This window comes from Equus caballus, chromosome 10 (assembly GCF_041296265.1).
Source record: "Equus caballus isolate H_3958 breed thoroughbred chromosome 10, TB-T2T, whole genome shotgun sequence".
Classification (NCBI taxonomy): domain Eukaryota; kingdom Metazoa; phylum Chordata; class Mammalia; order Perissodactyla; family Equidae; genus Equus; species Equus caballus.
Genome location: NC_091693.1, coordinates 89,326,616 through 89,354,462, shown reverse-complemented (window position 1 = coordinate 89,354,462; position 27,847 = coordinate 89,326,616). Strand labels below are relative to the sequence as shown.

The 27,847-nt window shown below is 45.9% G+C and overlaps 1 protein-coding gene across 50 annotated transcripts in view; it reads left to right on the top strand.

Moving 5' to 3' along the window:
• MAP7 (microtubule associated protein 7) overlaps positions 1–27,847 on the top strand; it is a 151,115-nt gene that overhangs the window by 103,048 nt on the left and 20,220 nt on the right. For 8 of the 50 annotated variants that reach the window (XM_070225513.1, XM_070225522.1, XM_070225536.1 and 5 more), the window contains 6 exons: positions 7,300–7,463; positions 8,251–8,368; positions 11,876–11,986; positions 17,152–17,265; positions 22,071–22,198; positions 27,690–27,805. In XM_070225513.1, the coding sequence (XP_070081614.1) occupies positions 7,300–7,463; positions 8,251–8,368; positions 11,876–11,986; positions 17,152–17,265; positions 22,071–22,198; positions 27,690–27,805 (751 nt within the window). Of the gene's footprint in view, positions 1–7,299; positions 7,464–8,250; positions 8,369–9,032; positions 9,120–11,875; positions 11,987–17,151; positions 17,266–22,028; positions 22,199–27,689; positions 27,806–27,847 lie in introns of all 50 variants that reach the window. The other 42 variants (XM_070225507.1, XM_070225517.1, XM_070225533.1 and 39 more) reach the window with 8 other exon arrangements.

Sequence of the window (27,847 nt, the reverse complement as noted above, 5' to 3'; positions counted from 1 at the left end):
ATTCCACAGATGCTGACTTGGACGCCTGGGACCGGGGAAGCTAGGGGGAGCTGCAGAGAGGGGCGCCGGTGCTTCCTGGTCCAGCAGGGGGGGCTCGGTAAGGCAGCCAGGTGGAGAGGGGGCAGCATTCTGTGAGGACGGACAGTGGGGCGGGGCTGAGGCAGTAACAAGAGGATCCTGGACCTGATGGTCGCCACAGTTGGGGTGCAGGGTCATGTGTATGAAGGTGCGTGATCATGCGGCCTGTCTAAGGAGTTGAGCAGGGAGCAGCGGGGAGCTGACAGGTTTTCATGCAGGACCATGACATCAGTTGGGTTTTGGGGGAAGATGTCTCTGAGAACAGTATGGATGTGGTGTGAAGAGGAGGAAGACTAAACCTCAGAAGAAGCGAGAAAGGAGTGAGGCTTAAACACAGGAGTTACAGAAAGGTTGGAGCGAGACACTGAGTGTGAGAGACGGCTCAGGTGCAGGCTCGGTTGTCGGCTGTGTGGAGCTGGGCAGGAGCGTGTGTGAGGGAGAAAGTGGGAGACCCAGAGGAGTCTCACTGTGCAGACCCCATGGGGGTCGTGAGTCTGGAATCGGACGTGGAAGACACAGTGGCCCTGGGTTGAGGTGGGACAAATATGCAGATACTGAGTGAGGTTACGTGGTGGCTGCCGGGGCTGTCGGGTGGGATCAGGCAGCAGACGGGAACGTGCAGTGTGTTGAGCAGACGGGCTTTGGGGTCAGAGTGCAGCTCTGCCGCTTCTGGACCGGATCGCCGTGGGAGAGCTGTTCACCTCCTTTGGGTTTTCTCCTCACGTGGTCAATTCCGTTGTGTCTGGTAGTAATGTTCCTATGTTTATTACGTTCTTGTTTTCATTTGCTTGGTGGCTGTTGGCTCATTCTTGCTTCTAGTGCTTCCTTTGACACTGTTTTAGGTTTGTTTCTTTTCAACAACGTAACTGGGTGTTTGTTTTTGGCCTGGTCTGGAAGTCTCAGTCGTAACGAATAGGCTTGATTTTGTTCCTTTTAGCTTGTCTTTTAGACTTTGTTTTCTCCCTTGTTGTGGGAGGGGCTGGGCGGGTGGGGTGTCAGGGCTGGAGTGATGCGGGATGCAGGACTCGGCTTCTCGACAGTGACGTTGTGCTGTGAGTGTCCACACGTTGGTGGGAAGCTTTTCGTTCCCGTGTTTTGACCATTAAATGAAATTCGTCTTTCCCATACAGATGCTCGTATTTTTCCGCTCCGCAGCCCCCTTCCTAGGGTTGATGAGCTCGGTTAAGCCATTAGATTCCTTTTTTCCCCAAGAATTATTGTTTAGCACATATAGTCAATCACTGTTTTCACAGCAACATGAAAATGAAATTTATTTGAATGTAAGTAATGACAGTAATTATTGAGATAAAGGACAAAGATTAAAATTTAACATTCAAAGTCAAAACAAAAAGAAACCTGATATAATCCCACACGCATCCTCCAAGGTAAACGGAGAAACCAAGTCCTGGGAGTTAGCTGAAAACGCCCTGGATAACATCTTGTCCCACTCTTCAGTTTAGAACTCGGACAGGCGAGCTGATTTTCCCAAGGTCACACAGAATTAGTGGCAGAATTAAGACCTGTTTTCTGATTCTTCATGCTGCTGCTGGCTGCCCTGGTGCCCGAGTTACCTGCAGCCTCTTCCTGTCTTTGCATATCTGGATGTGAAGCTGACGCAGCTGCTGTGTGTGGCTCAGAGGCTCCTGCTCACCCTGCTGTCTTCTCTGACTGTTGCGCTTCTTGCCTTCACGTGGTGCTGAAATGTTCTCCGCCCGCACAGGCGTGAGCTGCTCAGAGGACCAGGCTGGGCGCTCAAGTGGGACAGGGACGGAGGGTCTGCCGGCCCAGGCTACACGTCTGAGCGCTCTGTCGTCCCTGCGTTCTCCCGTCTGAGCGCTCTGTCGTCCCTGCGTTCTCCCGTCTGAGCGCTCTGTCGTCCCTGCGTTCTCCCGTCTGAGCGCTCTGTCCTCCCTGCGTCCTCCCGTCTGAGCGCTCTGTCCTCCCTGCGTTCTCCCGTCTGAGCGCTCTGTCCTCCCTGCGTCCTCCCGTCTGAGCGCTCTGTCCTCCCTGCGTTCTCCCGTCTGAGCGCTCTGTCGCCCCTGTGTTCTCCCATCAGCTGCGTTCTCTCCGCAGCAGCAGGACAGGAGTTGGTGTGATGGTCATGCAGACGCACTTGCTGTGATCACCTGCGTGTGCCGAGTCCCTGCTGTGGCCGTGGCGCTGTCCCACCGTGGGCCCACCCAGCCACCTATCGGGACGTGGGGCCATAGCAGTTTGAGGGAACAAGACCACAGAAATCACCTTGCTTGTTGGCACATGACTGGTAAGGGGCAGGCCTGGGGGTGGACCCAGGTTCCTGGGAGGCACAGCTTGTGCCCCACCTACTAGGTTACCCTGCCTTTCGTGGAAGCTGCTGCTAGCACAGGAGTCCCTGTCATTTCTAAATGGAGTCCAGAGGGATAGCATGGCCCTGACACGCTGCTGTAGTGTCTTCATAGTGTTGATCCTGGTGGCAGCAGCTCAGAGGTGGCACCGACTTGTCAGTGTCCATTATTTCAGGGACTCGTGTATTTTTCCTTTCATTTTATATTTTGATCCCACAGTCCAAGGGAAAATCATAACTTCACAAAAGTAAAGGTTAATAATATTCATCACGCTTCCTTTTCTGGACAGGCTGTTCTTTTATAGAGCTGCCTCTGTAAAATTAGTGATCGTTAAAGGTTTAAATACTGAATGAGTTTTTGTGTCAGTGTGCTCAGGCCGCCATAACCAAATGCCGTAGGCTGCGCGGCTTAAAGAACAGAAGTGTATTTTCTCCCAGTTCTGGAGGCTGGAAGTTCCAGACCAGGTTCTAGTAGGTTCCGCTTCTGGTGAGAGCTCTCTCCCCGGCTTCAGATGGCTGCGTTGTCGTCACATGGTCTCTCCTCTGTGCTTGGAGAGGGGGAGAGAACTCACCCATGGCCCTTCCTATAAGGACACTAGTCCTATTGGGTTAGGGCCCCACCCTCATTACTTCATTTAACCCTGACTACCTCTTACGGGCCCGTCTCCAAATACAGTCTCACTGAGCGTTACACCTTCAACATAAGAATTGGCGGCCGGGGGAGCGGGGGGGACACACTTCAGTCCATAGCAGTTGTTGATTTTTTTTCTTGTGTTCCAAAAGTCTCATTTCTTCTTTTGGTGGGGTAAGGAGGATTGGCTCTGAGCTAACCTCTGTTGCCAATCTCCCTCTTTTTGCTTAAGGAAAATCGTTTCTGAGCTGACATCTGTGCCAATCTTCCTCTATTTTGTGTGTGGGATGCCACCACAGCGTGGTTTGTGAGCAGTGTGCAGGTCCGTGCCCGGGATCCAAACCTGCAAACCCCAGGCTGCCAAAGTGGAGCATGTGAACTTAACCACTACGCCACCTGGCCAGCCCCAAAAGTCTCATTTCTTAATGAGAAAACACAAGACTTTGACATTATCTGTCATCCTTAGAGAATATTTTAAATAACTAAATCTCTTAGAATAAATTAACCTTCAATTCTCATTAAAATATTGAGCTATTTTACGTGTTATCCTCCAGTTGAAAAGTTGGCATGGTCAGTAGTCGGCAGCAGTCCTCACAGCCCCAGTGCTCTGCAGAGAGGTGGGAGTGGTGCTCGCCGTTTGGGCATCGTCTGCCTCGTCTCTAGATGGCGTGTGTAACAGGGACAGGTGTGTGAAGATGGCTCTGCCGTCGGGTCTCCACCTCCAGGTAGAAGATAAAACTGGAACTCAAGAGTTTGACAGATAAAGAAATATTCTTCTTTTAAAGGGTTGTTTGGGGTAAAACTAATTATTATTGTAATAATATCTAGCCCTGTTGTGATTTATAGCACAACCTTTAGAACTACCTTTAATTTCTGAATTGAAATGATGGTGATGACAAAGATGGCAGTAACTGCTAATATTTACTGAGTGTTTACCAAGTGCAGAGAACTAGTCTATGTTAAGTGTAATTTTTCTTTTAATCCTCACAGTAAATCAGTGAGGAAGGTCCTATGTTTATGCACAGTTTACCCTAAAGAAGCGTTGCACAGGGAGGTTCAGTAACTTGCCCAAGACCACACAGTTAGGGGTGAATGAATCAGGAGTAATCATTACGGCCCTTGGATGTGTTCAAGTTGTGAAGGGCACTATAGAGAGTGCAAAGAAAAGAAAAAAGCTTTGCTACGAGAAATCAGAACAGAAGACGTGCTAAGATTTGTGGCAGATGTCGTGAGACAGCAGGAGCCAGGAAGAGGAGAGGCTCCTGCAGAGACCTTGAGGTCGGCGTCCCCCCAGGTGCCATCAGGGGACTGCTTGTCTTAGATTCACCTGGGGTTTTGTTTTTTTAATGCAGATCACTGGGCCCCATCCTAGAATTAGGAAATCTGGACATGAGGGTTAGAGCCCAGGAATATACATTTTAAATAGTAAACTCTCCCCCTGTACCCGCCCTTCCAAAGGTGATGCTGAAATACATTATAATCAGTCACGAGGCTGCTGCCTGAGAGGCTGGATCTGTTTGGATAGAACAGGACGGCAGCCTTCCCACAGGGCGACACCAGGAGCAGAGGTGCGGGCGCGGGGTTCGTTTGGGGGGTGTAGTAAGGAGACTGCCAGTAGGTATGTTAAGGCCAAGTTTAGGCGGGTCTCTAGAAATCAGAAGAGTTTAAATTTAACGAGGAAATAGCCACAAATATTCACGAGCAAGAAAGTAGCCTGATGGAAAACATTAAGGAAAATTAATCTGCAAATTAATCAACTCTTATTTTACAAATTTGACCTTAATTTTTTAAAACATTTTCTTAATATCTCATAAGCACCTGTACTTCTTATTTTGTCTTTCTGGCTTGCAGGTCTCTTACAGGAAAGGAATACATTGTGTTCATAAACGTCCTCAAAGAATCTGAAGTTTTCCTCAAATTGGGGTATAAAAGTCAGACTACGTGGTTTGAAAGCTAATAGTTAAGAAATAGACGTATCATCCTGCAGATCCACGGGTTTCAGGGAATAAATCTGTTCTTTTTTCTGCCTCTGACTCTCATCTGTTGTTGGTGGGAGTATAAATTGTTGTGACCACCACAGAAGATAGTATGACAATATCTATCACAACTTTAAATGTATATTCCCCTTGGTTCAGTAATTCTGCTTCTACACAGAGGCCACAGAGATGCTCAGACGTCCACACAGTTTTAGGATAGCACGGTGATGTCTCTCAGGGTCTGAATTGATAAAATATTGTAAGTGATTTAGATAACCCACCAATGAGTGTCTGGTTATATGCAGTAAGGTATGAGACATGGAACATTGTATGGCCATGAGAAGATTGCTAGATTAGTTTTTCATGTGTTGACATGGAAGGATCTCTAAGATATATTTTGGGTGAAAAAAGCAAAATGCAGAACTGTAGGTTTCCTGTGCTACAGGATACAGGCTCCACATTGGTAACAGGTGAAGCTGGAATGCACGAAGAGGCCTCGTGTTAGAGTAAGGCCTTCAGTTCAGCCTTTTAATATTTCGTGTTGTTTAGGCTTTGACAGAATCTATCACTGTAAGTCCACCTTCGTAAGTGAATGAAAATGTGTAGCATCATTAAAAGCCTGCCAGTGAGACACTGTCACGTGGAAAATGCACAGGCATTACATACGGATGTGTACCCACTGTAAGTGCGTCCTCAAAGGTGTCAGAATCCTCTTCTCCGTCTGTTACTTCTAACGTGTGTTCTCTTCTCTTTTTTTTTTTTAAAGATTGGCACCTGGGCTAACAACTGTTGCCAATCTTTTTTTTTTTTTTCTGCTTTATCTCCCCAACCGCCACCCGCCCCCCCCGCCCCGCCCCGTACACAGTTGTATATCTTAGTTGCACGTCCTTCTAGTTGTGGGATGTGGGATGCCGCCTCAACGTGGCCTGACGAGCAGTGCCATGTCCACGCCCAGGATCCGAACCCTGGGCCACCACAGCGGAGCGCCCGAACTTAACCACTCGGCCACAGAGCCGGCCCCTAACATGTGTTCTCATAGTGTTTTTTGTTCAGTCATTGAGTAAATATTTACTGAGCATTTTTCTTAAAGAAAATTTCTGACTTGGGCCTGAGAATTTCTTTAGAACCATGGGCTTTCAAAATTGGAAGGAACCTTGAAGATCAATTTCCTCACTTCTTAGTCAAGAGAAACCTGAAATCCAAGTGGACGTGTCCAAGGTGGCACCCCATTGGCGGCAGAGCTGCCCAGAGAGCCCAGACCTCGCCTGCTGGTCCCTGGTTCTCTCACCTTGGGTTTGTCCTCTTCCTTCTCCTTCCACAAAAGTGGAATCAACTCAGGTCCCTTTCAGTAGATTTTTCTCCTCAGATGAGCAGCTTTGGGAAGATGTAATGGTAGCAGAAATGCAGAATCTTTAATATTAAACATTTAGAGGAAACGGAAATGTTCTGAATTTCTATCTTTTTCTCTTAAAAAGTAACGTTTTAACTTATATGCCATGAAGTGTCCTCAAGGTTTATGCTTTAAATTTCGTTTGGACACTTTTACCTACAGTATTAATAACTCGTGTTAAAGATGGTTTAGTCATCAGGGCTGAGGGAAACATCGTATTTAAAAAGCTAGTTTTGTGGGGTATATTTTTCCCTAAAATGAGGAAAGAAAAGCATTCCATCGCTGAACGACATTTTTCACTGAGCTTTCAATTTTAAGTCTTGTATGACTAGACTGTGAGCTCTTCAGACCAAGATCGGCCACGTGCGTGATCCCTCCCATCGCTTAGCGACTCCCCGTGATAGCCCTGTGAGGCATTTCACGTCTTTTATCACCATCAGTCTTTGGGATTGTCTCCAAATCCTTGATGCTTTCAGAGAGCCCGTGCCATGCTGGGACACGGGACAGATGTAGCCGCAGCATTTCCATCTGGAGGATGTCACGTTTCTTAAAAAGACAGAGGCGGATGGTCTGTTGGTTTTGAGGACATTATATCCATATCAGAATGGAGACCAGAGCCTGTGATGTGCATTATTCTGGAGTAAGAATGTGACAACTAGAGGGCTGTGCGGGTTCCCAAAGAGCAGAATTCACTGCTGCTCCCGCCTCGTTGTGGGCATATTACATTAGGCCAAAAATCAACAGCGTACTTTTTCCTGAAAACTGAGGAAAGCGAAGGCCGTGCTTGGTTAATACAAAACAAGCGGGCTTCCGTTTGTTCGATGAGGGCCATTTACACGAGCCGCACCGTTCCAGTGTCAAACCTGCCTGTGTTTGAATCCCCTCCTTTTTCTTCCTGAAGCTGCGAGAGAAATCGTCTGGCTGGAAAGAGAAGAGCGAGCCCGGCAGCACTACGAAAAGCACCTGGAAGAGCGGAAGAAGAAGCTGGAGGAGCAGAGGCTGAAGGAGGAGCGCAGGAGGGCTGCGGTGGAGGAGAAGCGGAGGCAGAGGCTGGAGGAGGACAAGGTGAGGACGCCGCCCCCTGGGAGGCGGGGAGGCTCGCCGAGTCAGGAGTGCAGCCCACTGCCCGGGAGACGGTCCACGCACGTGCCGGACGCACAGCAGGACCGTGTCAGAGGAAGCCGCTGCGCAGACGGTCCCGTGAGGGGAGATCGGCGTGGAAGCCGGGCGGGGAACCATGTGCTTGTTGTTGTCACCACAGTGACTTTAAAAGTCCACGTCTGTGGTCTAATTTGTAACTTCTTTATGTTCCATCTGTCTATATGGACCACTCCAAGTAATTGGGTTTCCGTAGGGCTTCACCATTTACAAACGTTTTCACATAGGTTGTCTCATTTCACCCTTACTCAACCCTTGAGTAAGTGTTAATATATCAGTTTTTGTAAACATGGAATGGGTAAGTTACGCAAAGTCATACAACTCACTGTCATGGGGTCAGAATTACCCACATCCACAGATTCCAAATTCCATTTTCTTAGATGTGGTACCACACATATTTAGCATCTGTTTAAGCTAAGACCTCACTGCTGTGCTTATGTATTGATGAAAGCATCGCAGTCCAGTAGTAAATAAGAAAAGTCATTTTTTTAAGCACCTACCATATACTGAGGGCTGTGTGTGCAGGGACCCAGCGATTTCAGTAACCCTCCCAGGGTGATCTTGTTCTCCCCTTCAGGTGGGCTGTGGAGGTGCAGGCTGCAGTGTCAGTGGCACCTCTCGCTCCACTCTGCCTGAGCTGGGGAAGCCTCCAGCAGCCAGGCTGACTAATCCTCGCTCGCCTCTTCTGTTTAAGGAGCGCCATGAAGCTGTCGTACGGCGCACGATGGAAAGGAGCCAGAAGCCAAAACAGAAGCATAACCGGTGGTCGTGGGGAGGCCCCCTCCACGGGAGCCCCCGCGCCCACAGTGCAGGTAAGCAGGCAGGGCCCGCTTTCAGACCAGCGCTGCCTCCCTGCACAGCCAAGGTGCCCTTTCTCTAAGTGTGAAAAGCAGAAATCCTGCTGAAATGATTAAACTGCAATCACAGCTGCTTCTAGTGTGTGAGGATGAGAGGGAGATGGAGATAAAAAGACAGGTTCTCTCCCTTCACGGCTGCTTCTCTCGCTTGTTACAGAATCCCCTGAAGAGACAGAAGTCTATGCAGTGTTTCCAAGTAAACATGCTGGTTTCAGCTCTGCATTATTTTAAATAATTCATCTGCAGAAGGGTTTCACAACTATGGAATAGGTTAACCAGCTTTATCTTTTGCTCTGGAGGAATCATAGTACTGTTGGCTGATCAGAATCAATGCTCTGAGCTGATACTCTGACCCTCAAGTGTATGCAACACTGCTGCCCTGCGAGAGGCAGTGCAAGCGTCCGAACTAGAAGCGGTAGCAGTCTGAGCTGCTCCCGTGTTCCCTAGCGGACATAATCGTACTGCAATTTGGACGGAGGGAGAGGGTTTATTTTTGTACTGTAAGTTCAGTACACCTTGAGTTTTATAGAGTGTGTCAGTTCTTTTTCATTTGTGTGAGTCTAATAAACTTTTTTTTTAATTTACGTTGAAAAATCATTGTCTTACATTCTGTCCCCAGGTGGTTTTGTTGAGTCGTCATTCACCCTTCTCGATTTAGCAGGCCTGGACCACCACGTCACGACTTTTGGTGGTACTAGAAAACCTGGTACTGACGTCCCTGTGGTTGCTGATTGCTTGCCCATAGCTAGACCTCAGACTAGGGCCAGCGCATCGTAGCGGAACCATCACCATAGTCACGTGCATGCTTCAGATCCCGTTGCATAGACCAAGATCTGGATACAGCACAGTGTTTCTTAAGTGTGATGATAAAACTCAGGTGACTTAAAGGGGTTGAAATAAAGTAATTCCATATATGTTTGCTTTCTCTTGAAATGATCATTTTGGGTAAAACCTTAAAACAATGTTTCTTAGCTAACCAATTACCTGGGATCCAGGTTCATCCAGTTTGGCTTTCTTTCCCCCATCAACACTGCTGTTGCCACTTTTAGTTTTAATCTAAGTAACTGTGGGTTTCTGTCTGTTTGCCCTGTTCTCTTTCCTTCCCACCGTCCAGTGTATCTTCTGTAACTCCTCTGTTTTAAAAAGTCTAAAAGTGGATTACCATAGCTTACTTTCCTGTGACAGTGAACCACACTGAAAGCTCTTTTTCTTGGCTCTTCACGACCCAGTGTGTGTGGTGGCGCCCATATCGAATCTGTGATCATAAAGATCATTTACGAGTGAAGTTTCATCCTCAGGATAGCTCTGCGTATTTGTCCCATGTAGAAAAGCTGTCCTGGGGATATATTTTTATACGCTCACTTATTTTTTACTTGGCTTCATGTTTTTCACATGTATGGCAGAAGTATACTCTGTTACTGATTTTTTAGATGATTTTGAGGGGGAACAAATTGCTTAGCTGTAGTCCTTGCTCCCACACCCGGAGTTTAATGCTTGACTTTATTGCTGCTGCCCAGAGCCAGAGCAACCAGTGCTGTGTTGCTGAGCTGTCAGATGAAGGCGTTTTTATAAGGGCTGTGAATTAGAGGAAATGGCTGCTGTACCAGAACAGAGAAGTTTGAAAATAATGGGAATTTGCCAGACTTCTCAAAGGTCAGAATGGTCTGCTGTGATCTTGAGATCAGTGACCAGGCCTTGCTCGTTCTGATGCCTGTACTTCGCACAGCGCCTGGCTCGCCATGTGTCTGCCGACTGACAGGTGCGTCCTAGAATTTAGATTCAATCCAGACTATAGCTGTGTATTGTCTGACTGCTCACACATCAGCTAGCGCTAGTTCATAAAACTTTATACCTTTAAACCAATTCTCCATGAATCCTCTTGTGAATTTGTGTTTTGTTCTGTGAAAAAAAGAAAAGATTAAAAATTACTATATTAACTAATATAATAAATACATATTATGCCTTCATCATTTTAACTTCCGGGACAGGCCTGCATGTAGACAGATGTCCCCCAGCTAACGCATGACATATGAAGGGATACCAGAAAACGTACCGCTGTGAAATCGCCGGGAGTGGGTTCTGTCCCTGTGCCCGGAGCCTTACGTCTCATCACTAAGACGTTCCTTTTGATAGTCTGCCCTCAGTCTTTTCTTTATGTTAGGGTTGCCCTAAGAGCCCATCAGTTAAGTGCAAATTTTGAGTCAGAGAAGTGATGTCTTGGGTTTTCTTTAATAATTAAGTTGCTTCGACCACACAGGTGAGTGAGAAGACGGGGATGTCCAATGTTGGTGGAGACTTGTTCATCCCTGTACATGTAATATGGCCAGAAACGGTTATTCTGTGGGTGAGGTTCTCTGTGCAGTTTCTACTACCGAGGTTAGTCAGACGAGAGGGAGCTGGGATTTGAAGCCTCTCCCACAAGCAATATTTTGGGTTGCTTTTAGTTCTAGAAGAAGCTAACAATAGAAGATAAAACAGAATACAGCAAAACCCCTCCAACTTTGGCTCTTATAGGTCAGAACATCTGCCTGCCTGCCAGATGAATGTAGTGGTGAGACTTTTAGGCCTTATGACATGCAGTTATTTTCAGGACACGTGACTTGTGCTAATGAGCATGGTTACAGCTTGGTCCACTGTGCAGACAGCAAAGTAACAGCTGATTTTTGCCTTTTATATGGCTATTTCTCTTCTGACTTGAAGAATGAGGCTAAAATTACTCAGCTGCGGGACAAACAGTCATATTATTCATAAACTTAAAGAACGAATTCTGATTTTCCTTATGCTGCCGTCAGTTGTGTCGGCAGCCGTGTAGGCTGATGCTATGTTTGTAAAGCACACTCAACTCCGTGTTACAGGCTCAGAGATGTGCTTACTAGGAGACCTTTGAAAGAGAAGTGCTATGGTGGCCATCCTTTCCACACCAGGAGAGTTCCCTTTTCTTTCTTTCTTTTTAGTCTTTTTTTCTGTGATGAACTTTAATGCCAGGGTGAAATGACCCTATAAGCCACGGTCACAGCAGGTGCACAGGACTTGGCGTTCTTTTTGTGTGAGGGTTTCATTCTGCTTTACCAGCACTGTTATTGCCCAGGGTTCCGACTTTGGGATGTTGTGAATGGCTTCGCGTCTGTGGTCCCCTTTGCTCCGCAGCCTGTCTCCATGACTTTAGTTGCCCTCTGCTGCCGCCCTTTAGTCTTCATCCGTTTGTTGTGTGTAATAACAATATGCTTGAATTTCCTGGCTGAAAACTGGCGAGCTCAATTTTATTTTACCCTGTAAGAAAAATGAATTTTATTTCTAGCCTTTAAGTTACCAGTAAAATATCCACTTAGAAAACTGTGCTGCTGTGAAAGATCTAGTAATAGAGCTGGAAGCATCCAGTCCTAGTTTTCCTTCCATCAGTGAAGTAGGAAGCGGCAATCCTGCATGCTGGCTGTCAATTAGCATTATCTCCATTTGTTTTAGATCCAGACAGGCGATCAGTTTCCACCATGAATCTTTCGAAACATGTTGATCCCGTCATTAGCAAGCGGCTCTCCTCTTCATCTGCAACTTTGCTAAATTCTCCAGATAGAGGTACAGTCAAAAGGAAAACAAAGTGTTCTGTTATTTACCTAATGCTTTTTTTCTGGATGTTTACAGATAAAAATAAGCATCTGAAGTTGCTTTCCCTACGTTTCTTAAATAGGAAGAAAAAAACTTCAGAGTAAAAAAGCAGTAAACGGCTGAGCAGCATTTTCCTTGCAACAAGAACGTTCTCATTTTAGAACTTGGCTGAGTGGTTTAGCGGGGATGAAAGTGGTGCTTCTCTCGACCTTTAGTAAATGCGTTCACAGCTCCAGCATCACCCACTTATCCACCAGCATGCAGACAGTCTTTGTCACGAACATCCATCTCACTTCCGTCACACTGTCCTTGACTTTCCATCTGCACTCCGGACTTCCAGGCTTTGGCCTTCCAAAACACCTTTTGAAATGACTCATGTTGGTAGATTTCATTTTGCTAATGTGTTTCTCATTAACCAGACCTTTCTTACTGCATTTCTTGTGTGTGCGATTGGTTTTTGGTGTCCATTCATTTATTCTTAAGGGCTTTGGCCTAACTTCAAGAATATCATCTAAGTCTCCTAAAAATTTTAATAACTCGTAGTTCTCCGATTAACATTGTATTTGAATTTTGAGTTTTATTCATCCTGTGGATTTATAGTATGTGAATCTCGAGTTATTTATAAAACAAAAGTTTTATTTTGCATACTTATATAGAAGGAAAAATCAAGCTTTTAAGATAAGCTGTTTTAGATAACTGAAATGATTTTAAATAAAAAAACCAAAGAATTATGTGCAATATAGAAACACATACTCTTTAAAAGTAACAAATTGTGGTTACTTTGAGTGCTTTACTAAGAAACTGGGAACAGTTCAGTGTTTATAGTCTTTAAAAAGAATGTAACGTGTGCATGTTCTGTATGTGTGTATGTGTATTTGTGTATTTTGTATTGTATAATATTTATGGTGTTTTTGTGATGTACAATATTACGTGTGCTGATGTTATTTTATAACTAATCTCTTAAAGCACTAAATGTTTGAACAACTTCCTATCTTGCCTTTAACCTAAATCATTCCTTTTTTTAACCTAATTTGCCTAATTCATCGATATTAGACATGTAGTCAAATTAGGGGCTTTTTATATGTTAGAGAAAAGTATTATGAATTAAAATTCCTTTCATAGCCTCTATTTTCAAGCCCTTCCCTTAATACAACGTAAAACATAGCCCGTGAAGGCTCTTCCTACACTTGTCTGTTCATCTTTTCTTTGGAATTGGCCGCTTAACACTCTAATTTCATACGTCCGTGAACCTGGGTCTCGGACAAACCACAAGTGGGATTTACAGCACTTTTAAGTTAAACCTCACTTGCTGCCTCCTACAGTCCCAAACCTGAAATTGGGGAAGATTGGGAGTGGGGAGATGGGCCCTGAACCAGGCAATATCCTGTCGAGGCTCCTGGGAAGGAGGGTGCTGTGTCAGCTAGAAGTAAGATGCCTGATAGGTCCTGCATGGGGTGCCTCATAGGATATTACTAAGTCCTGGGAGCTTAGAACTGGGAAAATTTGCTGGATGGCGCATCTCTCCCCTTGGGATGATAGAGCTCTCAGAGGTGAAGGGCCTGACTTCATAGCCTGCAGGCTGATTATTGGAGCAGAGGGCCTGGCACAGAGACCCCCGCCCCAACCATGTTGTTGCTACACCACATCTTCTGTGCTTACCTTCGTGCACGTGGAACCCTTTCCTTAGATCAGCGCTTACTCTGTGCATTCTTCTTTGGGTGAGTTTAAGGGTCAAGGGAAGTTCAACAACCAGTTCATAGCTGGGGCCAGGAGACTGCCCCTCAAACCATGGTGCAGGCCTAGAAAATCCAGTACGAAGCTGGACGGCAGGATAGGAGGAAGAGCAGTAAATTTGAGAGTTCTGCTTCTCCGCCCCCTTATCAAAAGAACTGTGACCCGGTTCCTGGGTCTCACAGGCGGGGTCAGCCTGGAAGGACAGTGTGTCCACCAGGGCCTGCCATATGGTCCAAGAAGCAGGTTTTTTAAGTCAGACAGAACCCTCAGGACAGTGAGGACCGGGCCTTTAGTGAGAACAGAAATTCTTCTGAATTTCAGCTTCTCTGATATAGAAATTTAGGTAATTTAGTTAATTTTCTTTTCTGCTACTTGTTAAAGTTATCCTTTATAATCAAGTGAGACAACATTCTTATCAACTTATCAAATTAGAGGCTTTACAGACTCCTCAGTCAGAGGGTGCACACCGTTGCTAGACTGTGGGAGCCTTCTCGGCTCTCAGCACAGGCCCTGAAGCTGCTGTTGTCCACACGCTGATGCTCTCAAGCTGATCTTCAGCTGGGATGCTCGCTGGTTATCACAGATACTGAAGTGTTTCCGTACCGCCTGGTAGACATCCACCTCCACAAGCTGCGCTTCCCTGGCCTCCGAAGCAGTGAGCGGCGTCCCTTAGCTCTGCGCCTGTGCTCTGCCGGTTTTAAAATGTTCTGATTATCACACTGAATATAGTGTCACATCGACTGATGAGATGCCCTGAGTTAACGGAAACCTCTGATTACCAAAGATGTCTGTAATCGTTGCAGTAGAAAGAATATTGCCACTGGAAAGTTTTGCATTAAAAATGTGTTTCTTGTTATCTTAAGTTACCTGCTTAACCAGCTCTTTTCTCATGGAAGGAAAAAAGGGAGTTTGAAAAAAGTAAGAGTGAATTTGCCTCCTCTTTGCTTAAAATTAGTCCCTCCATTTTTTCCTAGAATCATGATCAGAGGACACCCTGGCAGGCCTCAAGCTGAATTCTGCCCACAGACGTATTCTCTGTGACTTGAGCAGGCTTTTTGTTCTTGTTTTAATTTGAATTAATTGCTAAACATTTAAAAAATGGAAGACTTCTGACAACGTTTAGTTTTCCTACTTCTAATGAAAAATGAGGATCTGGCAACACTTGCGTGATTACTGCATGGCACGCGTCCTCTGGAACTGAAACAGTGCCTGCTGCTCAGGGAGGAGCGTGGCGGTGCAGACACCTGTGGGGCGTGCCACCTCTAGTCCAGGTGCTCTGCTGTGGGGACTGTCAGTACCTCATTTTTAAGTACTTAAATAAGATCAATACTATAGAGTTGTTTTGTGAGAATTATTCTCCCCTCCTTCAGGAGCTTATCTTAAAATCAGGCCCCTCTACGTGAAAAAATAACAACAACAACTAACCGTCCTGTGCTGACCTTTACTAAAGGGTCGTCTTCGGGAGAGATCTAGCGCTCTCTTGCTCAGGGCACAGTTGTGAAAGTGGTGGAAGTGGAAACAAGTTTCTCCTAGCAAAACCATTCACAGTGTCAGAGCTGTGAAACAAATCTCTTCAGATTTGCTTTAAACACAGGTCAAAGAGGCTTTCTAATGATCTTCATTTGGGGCAGATTCTTTGCTTAATGCCTTAAAAAGACTCACAGAAATAAAGTAATTGAACTTCTTAATCAGGGGGGGAAAGACATCATTTTCAATGGTAAACCTTCTCTGCACTTCTGAGCCAGTCTGTCAGAGTTTATCCGAGAAAAGGAAGCACTCATCTCTTCTTCCCTTTCTCATCTGCTGAAGGTTTTCAGTTAATCCTAATCACTTTTCTCCAGTGATTTTATTCTGTGAATGTATCCTAATTAATTTAGGTTACATTATGCTCTGTTGTTCTCTCTCTCATGCACACACATCTCTCTCTGCCATCCCCTGGTTTATAGTATCTCGTTGTGTGCTCTGTGACCTGTGTGACTATTACAGTAGTTTTATAACAAATCTCTTCATTCATGTCATAATGTCAGAAAAGGTTTAATTTAACCATGAAGACTCTCCTAATAAACAGAAAATCGAATGAACAATTCACTAATTCTTAAATTTGCCAGAGCCTTGATCAAAATAGCCACTCTTTTAAAATAAAGTCTGATAATTAAGGTACTCATTGGAGACTGGTACTTCCTTCCAGACAGTAGGAGCAAGTATGTTCTATAACAACATTAAACATTAGTTGGCTTCTATTAAGTGAAACTAATTTCCAGAATTTGAACGTCATTCCTTTGAAATACGACAGATAAAGGTGTTATAAGAGCAGTTGCTCCAGGGGCAAAGGGACTCGCACCGGCTGTCTGTGGTGCAGAATAGATGTGGCCTTGCCAGGTTTGGACAAGTTTAAAGACTTTTATAAGTGATTTGTGAGCGTGTTCTAAACTAGAGATAGTATACGATCACTTTACTGATATTTGTAGGATTTTGCAAGCTTCTTTCCCGGTATTTTTGCAAAGTACCTTCTTTATTTTCATGGGCCATCACTGGAAGCTAACAGTATAGGCAAAGTAATGTATAATTGGCATGTATTTCCTAACACCAGTCTTGCCAAGCCCCAGTATAATTTGGGACCATATGTCATTGTATTACTTTAAATTCATTTTCTAGATTCTTCACACACCCACCCAATATCATGTTTATACTGAATTTTGGCTTTTCTGCTTAATTTTATCTTGTTTAGCTTGACCCTTATCCTCCGCCAAAATTTTTATTTTGTTGCCAAACAGGGACCTGAAAGAGCCTGGCTTGCTGAGTGCAAAAGTCAAAAGGAAATCCATGCAGTACATTGCATGAGTCCTCTTTCACTTTATTGTATCTGATTTCACCCAGTGGCCCGAGTAGCAGTTCAGGGAGATCTATCAAAATTGAACGGAGACCCTGTCTATCTGTATTTGTATGTGCATCTAGTCTTGCACTCACCTGCCACAGCCTCTGTTGGAGTTGATTACTGGGGGCACCTAGGAGGCCCTCTGGCTGACGCATGTGCCCTCAGGCCCCTGCCCGTCCTGGGAGGGCAGCAGGTACGACTGGAGCCAGCTACACTTCCCACCCTGTAGTTGAAATGATACTTCTGTTTTGTTACGTGTTGACTCCTGGAGGAAGGTGGTTAGCAAAATCTGAGTGCATAAAACTGTGATACAGAGCCTGCCACAAACTAAACGTCTTGAAGAAAGTTCCCGTTGTGGAGAGCTGCTCCTCTGGGCGGGTTCCTGTCGCCCTGACGCTCACCAGCTGTCCTCCCTGGAGAGCCTGGGCTCAAAGGCCAGGCCTGGGAAGCGATAGGTGGGATGTGCTGTGCCCTCTGGCCCCTGGAGAGAATACTTCTAACATCTCGCTTATGTGGTGACATTTAGCTCGCCGCCTGCAGCTCAGCCCATGGGAGAGCAGCGTTGTTAGCAGACTGCTGACGCCCACCCACTCGTTCCTGGCCAGAAGTAAAAGCACAGCTGCCTTGTCTGGAGACGCAGGTAAAACCACCGAGGCGCGCTTCCTGGCGAGGTGAAGCCTAGGAAGCATGTCTGCGCCGCCAGTGTTCCTCTGTCTCGTCTCCATCTTCCCGTGTGCTTCTCTTCTCTGGGTGGAAAGGCTTTGGGGATACCCTGTCGGCACTGGTTCCATGCCCCTGGCACTGCTTCCCCTTCGCGTCCATCTTAGCACCTTGCTGGGACGAGATGCAGGCAGACAGAGGATGTCCCGCCTGAGGTCAGGTGGCTTCAGATGCTTCCGTCTGTGCCTCACATGACCAGAAATACCTATCCTTACCTGCCCTTCTTCTCCTGCGTCTGAACAGGTGGTCACAGGTAGACATAAGTTAATATTTGATACCAACGTGCAGACTTGGGAATGAAATCAAAGCAGGAGCCCACTTACGCCTGGAGTTTCATAAAGTGGCCGCACACTGGCTACTTAGCCGCCCTGTGTCAGCCTTTTATATGTAATCGAGGAGTAAATGTGCCCTTCCAAAACTCTTGAGAGTTGTGTGAAGGCTAATTATAGTGTTCTTATTTGTTACATACGTTGAAAATACGTAAAATGTGCCAAGTGCTGGTTAGCATAATTAGTTGTAACTCCTCTACTTTTTTGAAAGGCAAAACATGTGCTGAATGAGCCAATTAATTTAATGAGAAGTTAGTTGGGAGCCTTTCTCCAGCTGGGAGGAAGGATGCACATTCGGCTTTTGGCGGTGCCCCTCACGCGCTGAGTTGATTTGGAGTCTCCCAGACATCTCTGGGCACAGCTGGGACGCCCGTGCCCCAGCCACTAGCGCTCATCTTTGGCACTTAGAAGTGGCGTAGCCTCTCCATCACGTGTCCTCTGCAAGCTCTTCATGCTCGTGAGCCTCTTTGCAGGGAGTGGTTCTTGGTGGCTCTGTGATGTCCTCCCTCTGTGGTGCCCAGTGCGCTAGTATCAGCCCTGGTTCTCACAGTCCTCTGGAGGCGTCCCCACCACCTGCCCCGGAAACCGGCTGCTGTGCCGACTACTGACTCACAGCAGGGCCCCTTAGAGGACAGGCGGGCAGATGTTAAACCTGCTCCTGTACCCCTCCGTCCTCTGCACCCTCGAGCTGCTCCGTGTACACGTGTGCCTGCAGCAAGCTGGGCCTCCGTGTTCTGTGTGTTCTCTGACTGCCTCTCCCATCAGCTGTCACATTGCATCTGAGATTTTCCTGGAGGAAGACGTACAGCTCCTCTCAAGATAGTTTATTTCTTAAGCCTGTGAATGTCATACTTTATGCAAGTTGTGAAAGCTTTCTTTACATCCAGCTAATTGAAGAACCTTTAGAACTGCTTCTCGCTCCTGTGTCACAGGCTCTAAACAGCTTGTGGAAACTGTGCTTCTAATCTCCACATTGTGTGTTGTTTTGTCCTAAAGCGCGGCCTCACGGCTAAAAGCAGTGTCCCTCTGCTGTTCCTGTCATCACTAACTCTTGTCCTCTCGCCCTCCCTGTAGTCTCTCCAGCACCTTCTCCCCATTTTCCACCCGTTCTCCCGGCCCGTCTTCCATCGTCCTTCTTCACTGTTGTGCTCAGTCAAGGTGCTTTTTACCTGCTGACTCGCTTTTTGCGTTGCAACTTCTCCATCCTCCTTTCGGCAGATCGGCACGTTTCCGTGTTGATTTGAGCGTGGAGCAATGCACGGCCGGCCCCTGAGTTGCCTGTTTTATTAATACCTTCCTTAGGTCATTGCATCAATACAGCTTATGTTTGATGAACCAAAACTGTTGTTTTTTAAACATTTCCATTGGAAATTATATATGTAAACGTCTCATACGTGTATCCTGTCAAAAACCCTTTCCATCACTTTCATTTCCCACCTGCTCTCCTTGAGGATTTTCCCTTGTCTTCTCATTTTAGTGTTGTCCCTTGAGTTCTGTTTTGTTTTTTGTTTGTTTGTTTTTTGCTGAGGAAAATTAGCCCTGAGCCAACATCTGTGTCGGTCTTCCTGTATTTCGTATGCAGGACGCCTCCACAGCGTGGCGCACCAGTGGTGTAGGTCTGCATCCAGGATTTGAACTTGCAAACCCGGGCTGCAGAAGTGGAGGGCACCAAACTCAACCACTACGCCACAGGGCAAGCCCCGCGTTGAGTTCATTTTATGTGCAAGTGCCCTTGGCAAGAGGATGACCTCGTCGAGAGCCGGGGTGCCAGCAGCAGATGAGAGCAGCCCTCCTGACCCCTAGGGTGTTCGGTGGCTGCAGACTCCCCAAGCAAGTGAAAAGAGCCATTGGAAATTGGAAATCAGTCTGACCCTCTCGTTGGGGCCACTGCTTTTGGTTGGCTTTTCCACGCCCGCTTATTAAAATTCACTTAAAATACGTGTGATTATTAGAGCTCAGGATTAAATGAGTTCGTATGTGTAAAATGCTTAGAATGCTACTTGCACATAGAGTCCCTCAACAAATGTTATTAAGATTATTATTATTTTACTATGTAATTCTTCTCTGTGCTGCACTCCAGCCACTAGAACTGCATCATCTTTGCACCGTTATTTCACAGGGAAGATCGCAAGTGAGTTAAATTAACACACACCGGCTACCAAGAGGAGAAGGGAATACAGACACTGCAAGACTTCCTCAGAGACATTCCAAAGAGAATTTTCATGTTCAGTAAAACTGCCTTGGGGATACAGAGGGCACTCTGAGGAAAAGAATATATATGTATTGCTCTTCCTGTCCCTTCAGGAGGGCTAGATTATTAGAATAATTGATTTAAAGATTTCCGGTTTGTCAGTAGTTACTGTTCAGAACAACAGTGAATTCATGAAATGTATTCCCTTAGAGGGAATTTACAGTGTATATTTCAGCCAGACGATGTTTCTTGAGCAATGAAACTTGAGGGTTTCTGTATAGACTGCACTGGAAGGTTTAAGGATCTTGTCATCCTTTGCTTAGCATCACCTCACGCTGTGATAAGGAATGGACTAGCGGCCTGATGAGATTGGCTACATCCAGGGTGGTCTCAGGCAGTAATCACAGACACCCCTGAAATTATTACTCTCCACCAGAGGAAAAAGAAGTCATATTTCTGTGCTGCATTCCTTTTTCAGTGTTGGAGCAGGGCTCTTGTCCCGGGTTTCTCGATCCTTGGGAATGGCCTCCGGCTGTGCCCAGGGCCCCACAGAGGTGACCGGGCCAGGATGTTACTCTTGAAGTGCGTTCGATTGGCTTGGCAGGGTTTCGCATTACTGACCTCTCTCCCTGTCTGGGGGATGCAAAGGCTCTGTGTGGCACTTCAGGAGGGGTTACTTTCAAGTAGTTGCCCTGTGATCGCAGCACCAAGGACCTGCCTTCACCTTCAGGGTCGGAAGCAGAGCTTCATGTCCATTCGCAAGTAAGACGCACGTTCTGCTAAGGAGAACTGAGGGGATGCGAAGGTAGCTTATCCTGAAGAAACAGATTCTGTTTTGAAATGAAAAGGAAATGCAGCCTCCAGTCCCTTCACCACCCGGACCATCAGTGGTGACCAGAGGGTACGGCACTGGATGAAAGAGAGCACACGAAGGAAGAGGCAGTCTGATCGACTGTCTGTAGATTAAACCAAAATCACAGATGTTCTTTGAGCTCTACGATTCTGAAATTAGGATTACCCCAAATTTGTCTTGTGAACTTTTGAGTTTTTAATTTATTAATACTATCATATTCAGTCGACACAAAATCCTCCCTTTGAAGGATTGTACGATGGCTAGAGTTGGGTGGAGTCACTTTATAACATGGTGCAAAGACATATTCTCCTCAGTAGTCATGTTTAATTGTCGTATTTTTTGCTGGAAAACAAAATTTCTGGATGAGATCTGAAATTGGACCTTGGCTCCTTAGTGCCCACACTTGAGACACCTATGCATCCTTGTCAGAATTTCTTTAAACCCATTGTCACTCAGAATCACTTGGCTAATGACAGTGTTTCTTTGAAGTCAAATTATCAGAAACTGTACGTGGTTTTTCAGAAAATATTCCATCTTGAGAAAACCTGTAAAAGCTATTCATGATTTGACCTTATTTTTGGTGGTTCTAACCTATTTATGTTCTATTCACCGTCTAAAACGCTCACATCTCGTCTGTCCCCGTGTCCTCTCCTGCTGCTGCTTGTGAACCGTCAAATGCCGTGGCTTCTGGGAAGACCCAGAGCAGGCATTTGATTTGCCTTTAAATAGATAAAACATTTACAGGATTTTTTTTCTGGAAATTATTGGTTGTCCTTGTAACAAGTCTTAACACCTGTGGAGACTTGGTCATTGCACGTTTTAAAGATGCGGCTGCTTGTCCCTGCTGGCTGCTGGCTTGACTCCTGCGGCAGCTGTAGGGAATCTTGCTTGCCTGCTTGCTCGCTTCCTGTCTTTATGCCTTTTGTTCCATCTTAAAGCTAATTAGGAAAAAGCTGATTATAAACCAGTCATATACAAAAATTATCGCTAATGTAGCGTTTTACCAGAACCATCAATTTATAGGAATAGAAGGCCATTGCTTTCCATCATCATTGGATTACATCTGTATCTTTAATCCGTGTTTAAGTAGCCAGATAGCTTATATATTCCAGATTTTTCATCTGGACATGCCTTCCTTTTGGACACTGTAAACTGGCAGGGCTGTGAGGACAGTTGAGGGTGATGGTTCTGGACGCCTCTGGGTAATGACACCTTCTCCCTACTTTTCTCTCTGTCTCTGCTTTGCTCCTCGTCCCGAACCTGCTCTTGCCCTTCCTTCTGCTGCTCCTCTGGCACCCTTCTGTGTAAAGCAGTCCCCTGCACCCTAGTTATCCCCATTTGTCCTCGTTCAGCATCTTGCAGCCCCATCAACATCATGCCCTACAAAGCTGCACACTCTAGAAATCCGATGGAGCGACCAAAATTCTTTGTAACGCCGCCCGAGGGCTCTGCGCGGAGGAGGACTGTCCATGGCACAGTGGTGAGTAGTGTTGGGAGCCGCTGGGCGCTCTGCACACTTTCTGTGCGGAGCAGATGCCACCCCAAGGCCCACTGTGGGTGTCAGGAAGACCAGGGGTGGCGACCTCCACCGTCCCATCCATCCACCCATCTGGGATCTGGCTGGCTGGGTGGTCACGTCCTCACGCTCCCTCTCCACTTGGGGATTTTGTTCCCCCTAAGAATTTGAAGATGAAATTGTTCTCTGTTCAAATGTGTAAACATGCATGGAATTGTATTTGTCTTCATCAATACAAATAAATGCGCTGCCAGCATACTTCTGTTCTTGAAAGTAAGGAAACCTGTGAGGCCTGGGCTGCTGCCTCTGCATTTCATTCCAGCCAGATCCAGAAGCTGGCAGACCTCTCACCAGTGTTCACTGAAAGCAATATAAAGAATTTTTATCTGCTTAGCTAGTCCCTGTCAGGGCCCAGATCTTAAGATATGGTGACAAAGTATCTTGAAAACACTAGTTATTTGCTAAGTAATTAATTCTTGAAAAGCCAATAGGCTGTGCTACAAACTCAGATTTTACAAGTAAAGAATATAATACACATCCTGGTTATTCCTGGAAGGAGGCTGAGCTGGGGTTAATTTCCACTGTGCCGTAAAGGCACTGATGTAACTTGTGTGTCTCCAGGAATCTCTCTTCTTCTTTGATTTAAACTGTGCATGTTTGGTATCCGATGAAAGATATGGACCTTGTTCTGTGGTCTTCAGACACCATACTTCAGTCTGAAAGGACTCGCCAGTCAACCAGAAGGTCTTGTCTCTCTCCCATGGTAACAGCATGACCGAGTTAATGAAAGGCTGGAACAGTTTTTTTAGATCTTAACTTCCCAGAGCAGTTCAGATTTATAAAGCTGATGGGCCCTTAAAAGGGTTTTGCTTAGGCATTTTAGGATAATTCCAGGGTTGTGAGAGCGTGATGGCTTTGCCTGCGGGCAGTTTTTCAAGCCCGTCAGGCGTTAGGGAGTCAGCGTGTAATTCCTGCTTGAGTCAGACCCCCAGCCCTTCAACCAAACGGGGAGCTGCCCTGGGGTGTCGGGAAGGTGTCCCTCACTCGCATGTTGCTGCTTCAGAGATCCCAGCCGTGGACAGAAAGCAGCAGTTAAGCAGAACAGCTTTGGCCCCAAAGGTTGGGCACTTATTGGGGAGGGGAAAGCGTTACCGAAGGAGAAATATCTTGTTGTGGATGAAAACAAAAATTAACACTCCAAGAGGAGAGGAGGAGAGCTCACCCTTGGCCAACCTATTCACTGAGGTTTTCATCGCATGATCCAGTCTCCACTTTCCCACGTTTTATTTTTTTAATGCCTTCCTTTTCTGTATTTGATCTATGGGCCTTCTTTTCTCCTCTTTACAACCAAAAATTTAGGTAAATACCTATTGCCAAAAAATGACTCTACAAGTCATGTGTACCCCAGAATGGCACCATGGACTCCAGCCGAGTACCAGCCACATGTGGCTGCTGAGCACTCGAATGGTGGCCAGTGAGGCCAACAGACCAAGCTTTACCTCTGTTTTTAAAAATGTTTAATTATAGCAAAAAACATATAGCAAAATTTCCCATCTTAGCCATTTTTAAGTATATGGTTCAGTAGCATTAAGTGTGTTCACACTGTTATACAGCCAATCTCCAGAACTTTTTAAATCTTGCAAAACTGGAACTATGCCCATTAAACAGCTCCCTGTTTCCTTCTCCCCAGACCTTGGCGACCACCATTTCTCTTTCTGTTTTGGTGGATTTGACTACTTTAGACGCCTCATGTAAATGGAATCTGACAGTGTGTGTCTTTTATGACTGGCTTATTTCACTTAGCAGAAAGTCGTCAAGGCCCGTCCATGTTGTAGAATGTGACAGGATTTCTGTTCTTTTTAAGAAGGCTAGTAATATTCCATTGTATACACATATGTATGTATGTGGATGTATTTATTTGCACACGTGCATCTGTGTGTGTACACACGTTTATTAATCTGTTCATCTGTTGATGGATGCTTGAGTTGCTTCTGCCTCCTGGCTCTTGTGAATAGTTGTGCTGTGCACGTGGGTGTGCAAATATCTCTGAGATCCTACTTTCCGTTGTTTTGTACCCAGAAGTGGGATTGCTGGGTCGTATGGTAATTCTATTTTTAATTTTTTGAGGAACTGCCATGCTGTTTTCCATAGCAACTGCACCATTTTACTTACACTTCCACCGACAGTGCACAAGCACTCCAGGTTTCCCCACACCTTCGCCGACACTTTTTATTTTGGGGTTTGGTTTGGTTTGTTTTTTTTATAGTAGCCATCTTAATGCATGTGAAGCGATACCTCATTGGGCTTTCAATTTGCATTTCTCTAATGATCAGTGATGTTGCGCATCTTTTTATATGCTTGTTGGCTATTTGTATATCATCTTTGGAAAATATCTATTCAGCTCCTTTGCCCATTTTTTAATCTTAATCTTTAATTTTACTTTTTTAATCTTCAACTTTATTTTAATTCTTCTTGTGGAGTTCTAGGAATTATTCATATACTCTGGATCTTAACCCCTTAGCAGATATGATTTGCAAATGTTTTCTGCATTCCACAGGCTACCTTCTTACTCTGTTGATTGTGTCCTTTGATACACAGGAGTTTTTAAGTTTGATGTAATCCCATTTGTCTCTTTTTGCTTTTGTTGCCTTTTGGTGTCATTCCAAGAAATGACTGCCAGATCCAATGGCATGAAGCTCCCCTATGTTTTCTTCTAGGAATTTTATAGTTTTAAGTTTTACATTTAGATCTGTAATCCATTTTGAGTTAATTTTTGTATGTGGTGTAATGTAAGGGTCCAGCTTCCTTCTTTTACGTGTGGATATCCAGTTTTCCCAGCAACATTTGTTGAAGAGACTGTCTTTTCCCCATTGAGTGGTCTTGGTGCCCTTGTCAAGGATCCTTTAACTGTATATGTGAGGGTTTATTTCTGGACTCTCTGTTCTGTTCCATTGGTCTATATGTCTGTCTTTCTGCCAGTGACACACTGTTTTGATTACTGTAACTTTCTAATATATTTTGAAACCAGAAAGTGTGAGACTTCCAACTCTGTTCTTTTTCAAGATGGTTTTAGCTGTTCAGGGTCCCTTGAGGTTCCACATGAATTTAAGATGGATTTTTCTATTTCTGTGAAAAATGGCATTGCATTTTGATAGGGATTGCATAGCATCTGTGGATTGCTTTGGATAGTATTGACATCTTAACAATAATAAGGCTTCCAATCCGTGAACACAGGATGTCTTCCCATTTATGTGTCTTAATTTCTTTCGCCAATGTCTTCTAGTTTTCCTTGTACAAGACTTCTACCTCCTTGGTTAAGTTTATGCCTAAGTGTTTTATTCTTTTGATGCTGTTGTAAATGGAAATGTTTTCTTTCTTTTTAATTTTATTTAAGTTTAACTAATTTAGATCTAAATTCAAACAGCCACTATTCGGCACCTGAAATATGTTTTGTGAGACTGAATTTCCTTTTTAATTTTATTTACATTTAATTAACTTAGATCTAAATTCAGATAGCCGAATGTGGCTAGTGGCTGCCACTGGGAAGTGCTGCCTCGGGGCCTCTGTCTGCATTGTCTCCCTTGAAGGTGATTTGTATCTAACTCTAACTGTAAAATTGAAGTCCTTGTGCTGCCGGTAAGCTGTCAGACCAGTGACATGGGCAGCTGGCTGTTCATGTTCCAGCTCAGCCTCGGGGAGAGATGACTGCGCAGACCGCTGGCTGTTTGCTCAGCTCAGGATGGGAATCAGGAGCACCTGTCTAGGTACATACAGGTGTGGTACCCAAACAGGTGACTGGGTACAAGATCAGTGAAAAGCCATTAAAAAGAACTAAGAGTGAAGACATCCCCCTGCCTGGAGGGTGTTATCTCAGTAGTGAGCATTTTTCCAGCCGGCCCTGGCCCCGGCATTCCCTGACGCCTGTCTTATCCCGGCACAGGTGATGGAGTTCATCCCCAAAGGCTCCACACCACAGATGACCCTTCCTGACTGATTTCCCCATTCAGTTCTCTTCTCGATCTGACTGCAGCCCAGTTAAAATGTTTTGAGAAAAAGGAAAAAAAGCTACTCAAGGTGCTTGACCCCAGCCTCGTTTGGGAAGAGCCCTGGGCCTTCCACTCTGGGGGCTGTTCTGCCAGAGGCGCGACTACCACCCTGGACACCTGCAGGGGGGTCTCTATGGTGGCTGCCGCTTCTGCCCCCCAGGACTACAGCTGTGCTGCGGGGACCAGAGGTGGGGGCAGAGGGTGGGCATGCAGCCACAAGAGGTGTGGAGCTGGCACACACCTTGCGAAGCCCTCTCCTGCCCCTATCTTCATTTGTTTCATTTAGAAATCCTGGGAAGACATGAAGTATTATGGACACTTAGATGCTTTCCCCTGCCTATATCCCAGTCCATCGACTAGGATGCTACTAAGGAAAATGGGGACAGGAACAGTGAAGGGGACAAAAGAGAAGGGAGCGGGGAGTTGGAGCTGGAGCCAGGCGGAGAGGAGAGAGGAGAAGGCTCAGCACCAGCCAGCCCTGAGCCCGGGCACTACTCCGCCCCTTCCCTAGCCCTGGTGGTCTGCGGTCCTGCAGGGGTCCCCAGAGCAAAGGGCTGACGGGCGCCCACACAGGGGCCTGCTCACGCCCCGCTCCCACCACGAACAGTGTCGGCCAGTGTCAGAGGCTGGGTGAGTCCCCTCGGCCCTGCGCTTCCTTTAGTCTGGGTGACTGTAGACACATGTCTCTGCATTTCCTCTCGCCCATTTGGACTTGGGACAAGTGTCGTCTCTCTGGCTCAACCCCTAGTTGGCAGTCAGAGGAGGGTGGGTGGTTTGGCCACCATGAGATTTCAGTCTCATGCCTAGTGAAAAAGACTAAAAGTAGCTAGAGTTCCTCACCTTGAACCTGACTTTCCTTCGAGAGCCAGAGGACACCAGGTAAGGAAGGGCTGGTTGGATAACATCAGTGCAAAGAAAATAATGAATTAATGTCTGATACAGCGATGTGTACGTTAAAAAAACAGACTGAGCGACGGTATGTTTTGGGGTGAAAGGAAAAAGGCTAAAGAATTTTAAAAGATAAAGGTGTGGAAAAAGAAAAAACCTGGAAGTGAGTTTTATGTTCACATTGGTGTGGGTCAAACCGGACGATGAGCTTCTGCTCCAGGTAGTTCAGACACACAGTGTGGCTGCTTTCCAAAAGGATGAGTGGTTTTGTTCGTTTGTTTTTACAAATATAACTCCAAATCACACATCCAGAACCTCCTTATTGGTGTCACATGGTGTCAATTCAGGTATAATGTTCGGTTTTAAGCTAACAAGGGCCTTTTGTTGGGGGTTGGATATATACATGAGAGAGATGGGAAACTTCCAGAAAGTCATTCAGTGGTTGCAGCTCCACTGTTGAGTTGCTGAATGTGGTTGTCCCACTCCTGAAAAACCTGATTCCTGTGTTTCTCTGAATTTAGGGCTCTAAAAGAGAGAGGGAGCGAGACAACGTTCCCTTCCACCCGACAGCTGGCGTCCGAAGGGCTCTGTCCCCATCACATCCGAAAGCCAGGCCGCCGGCTCCCTCACGACTCTGGTGAGTGAGGCAGGCAGGCTGGCGGCTGCTCGCGCTGGAGGC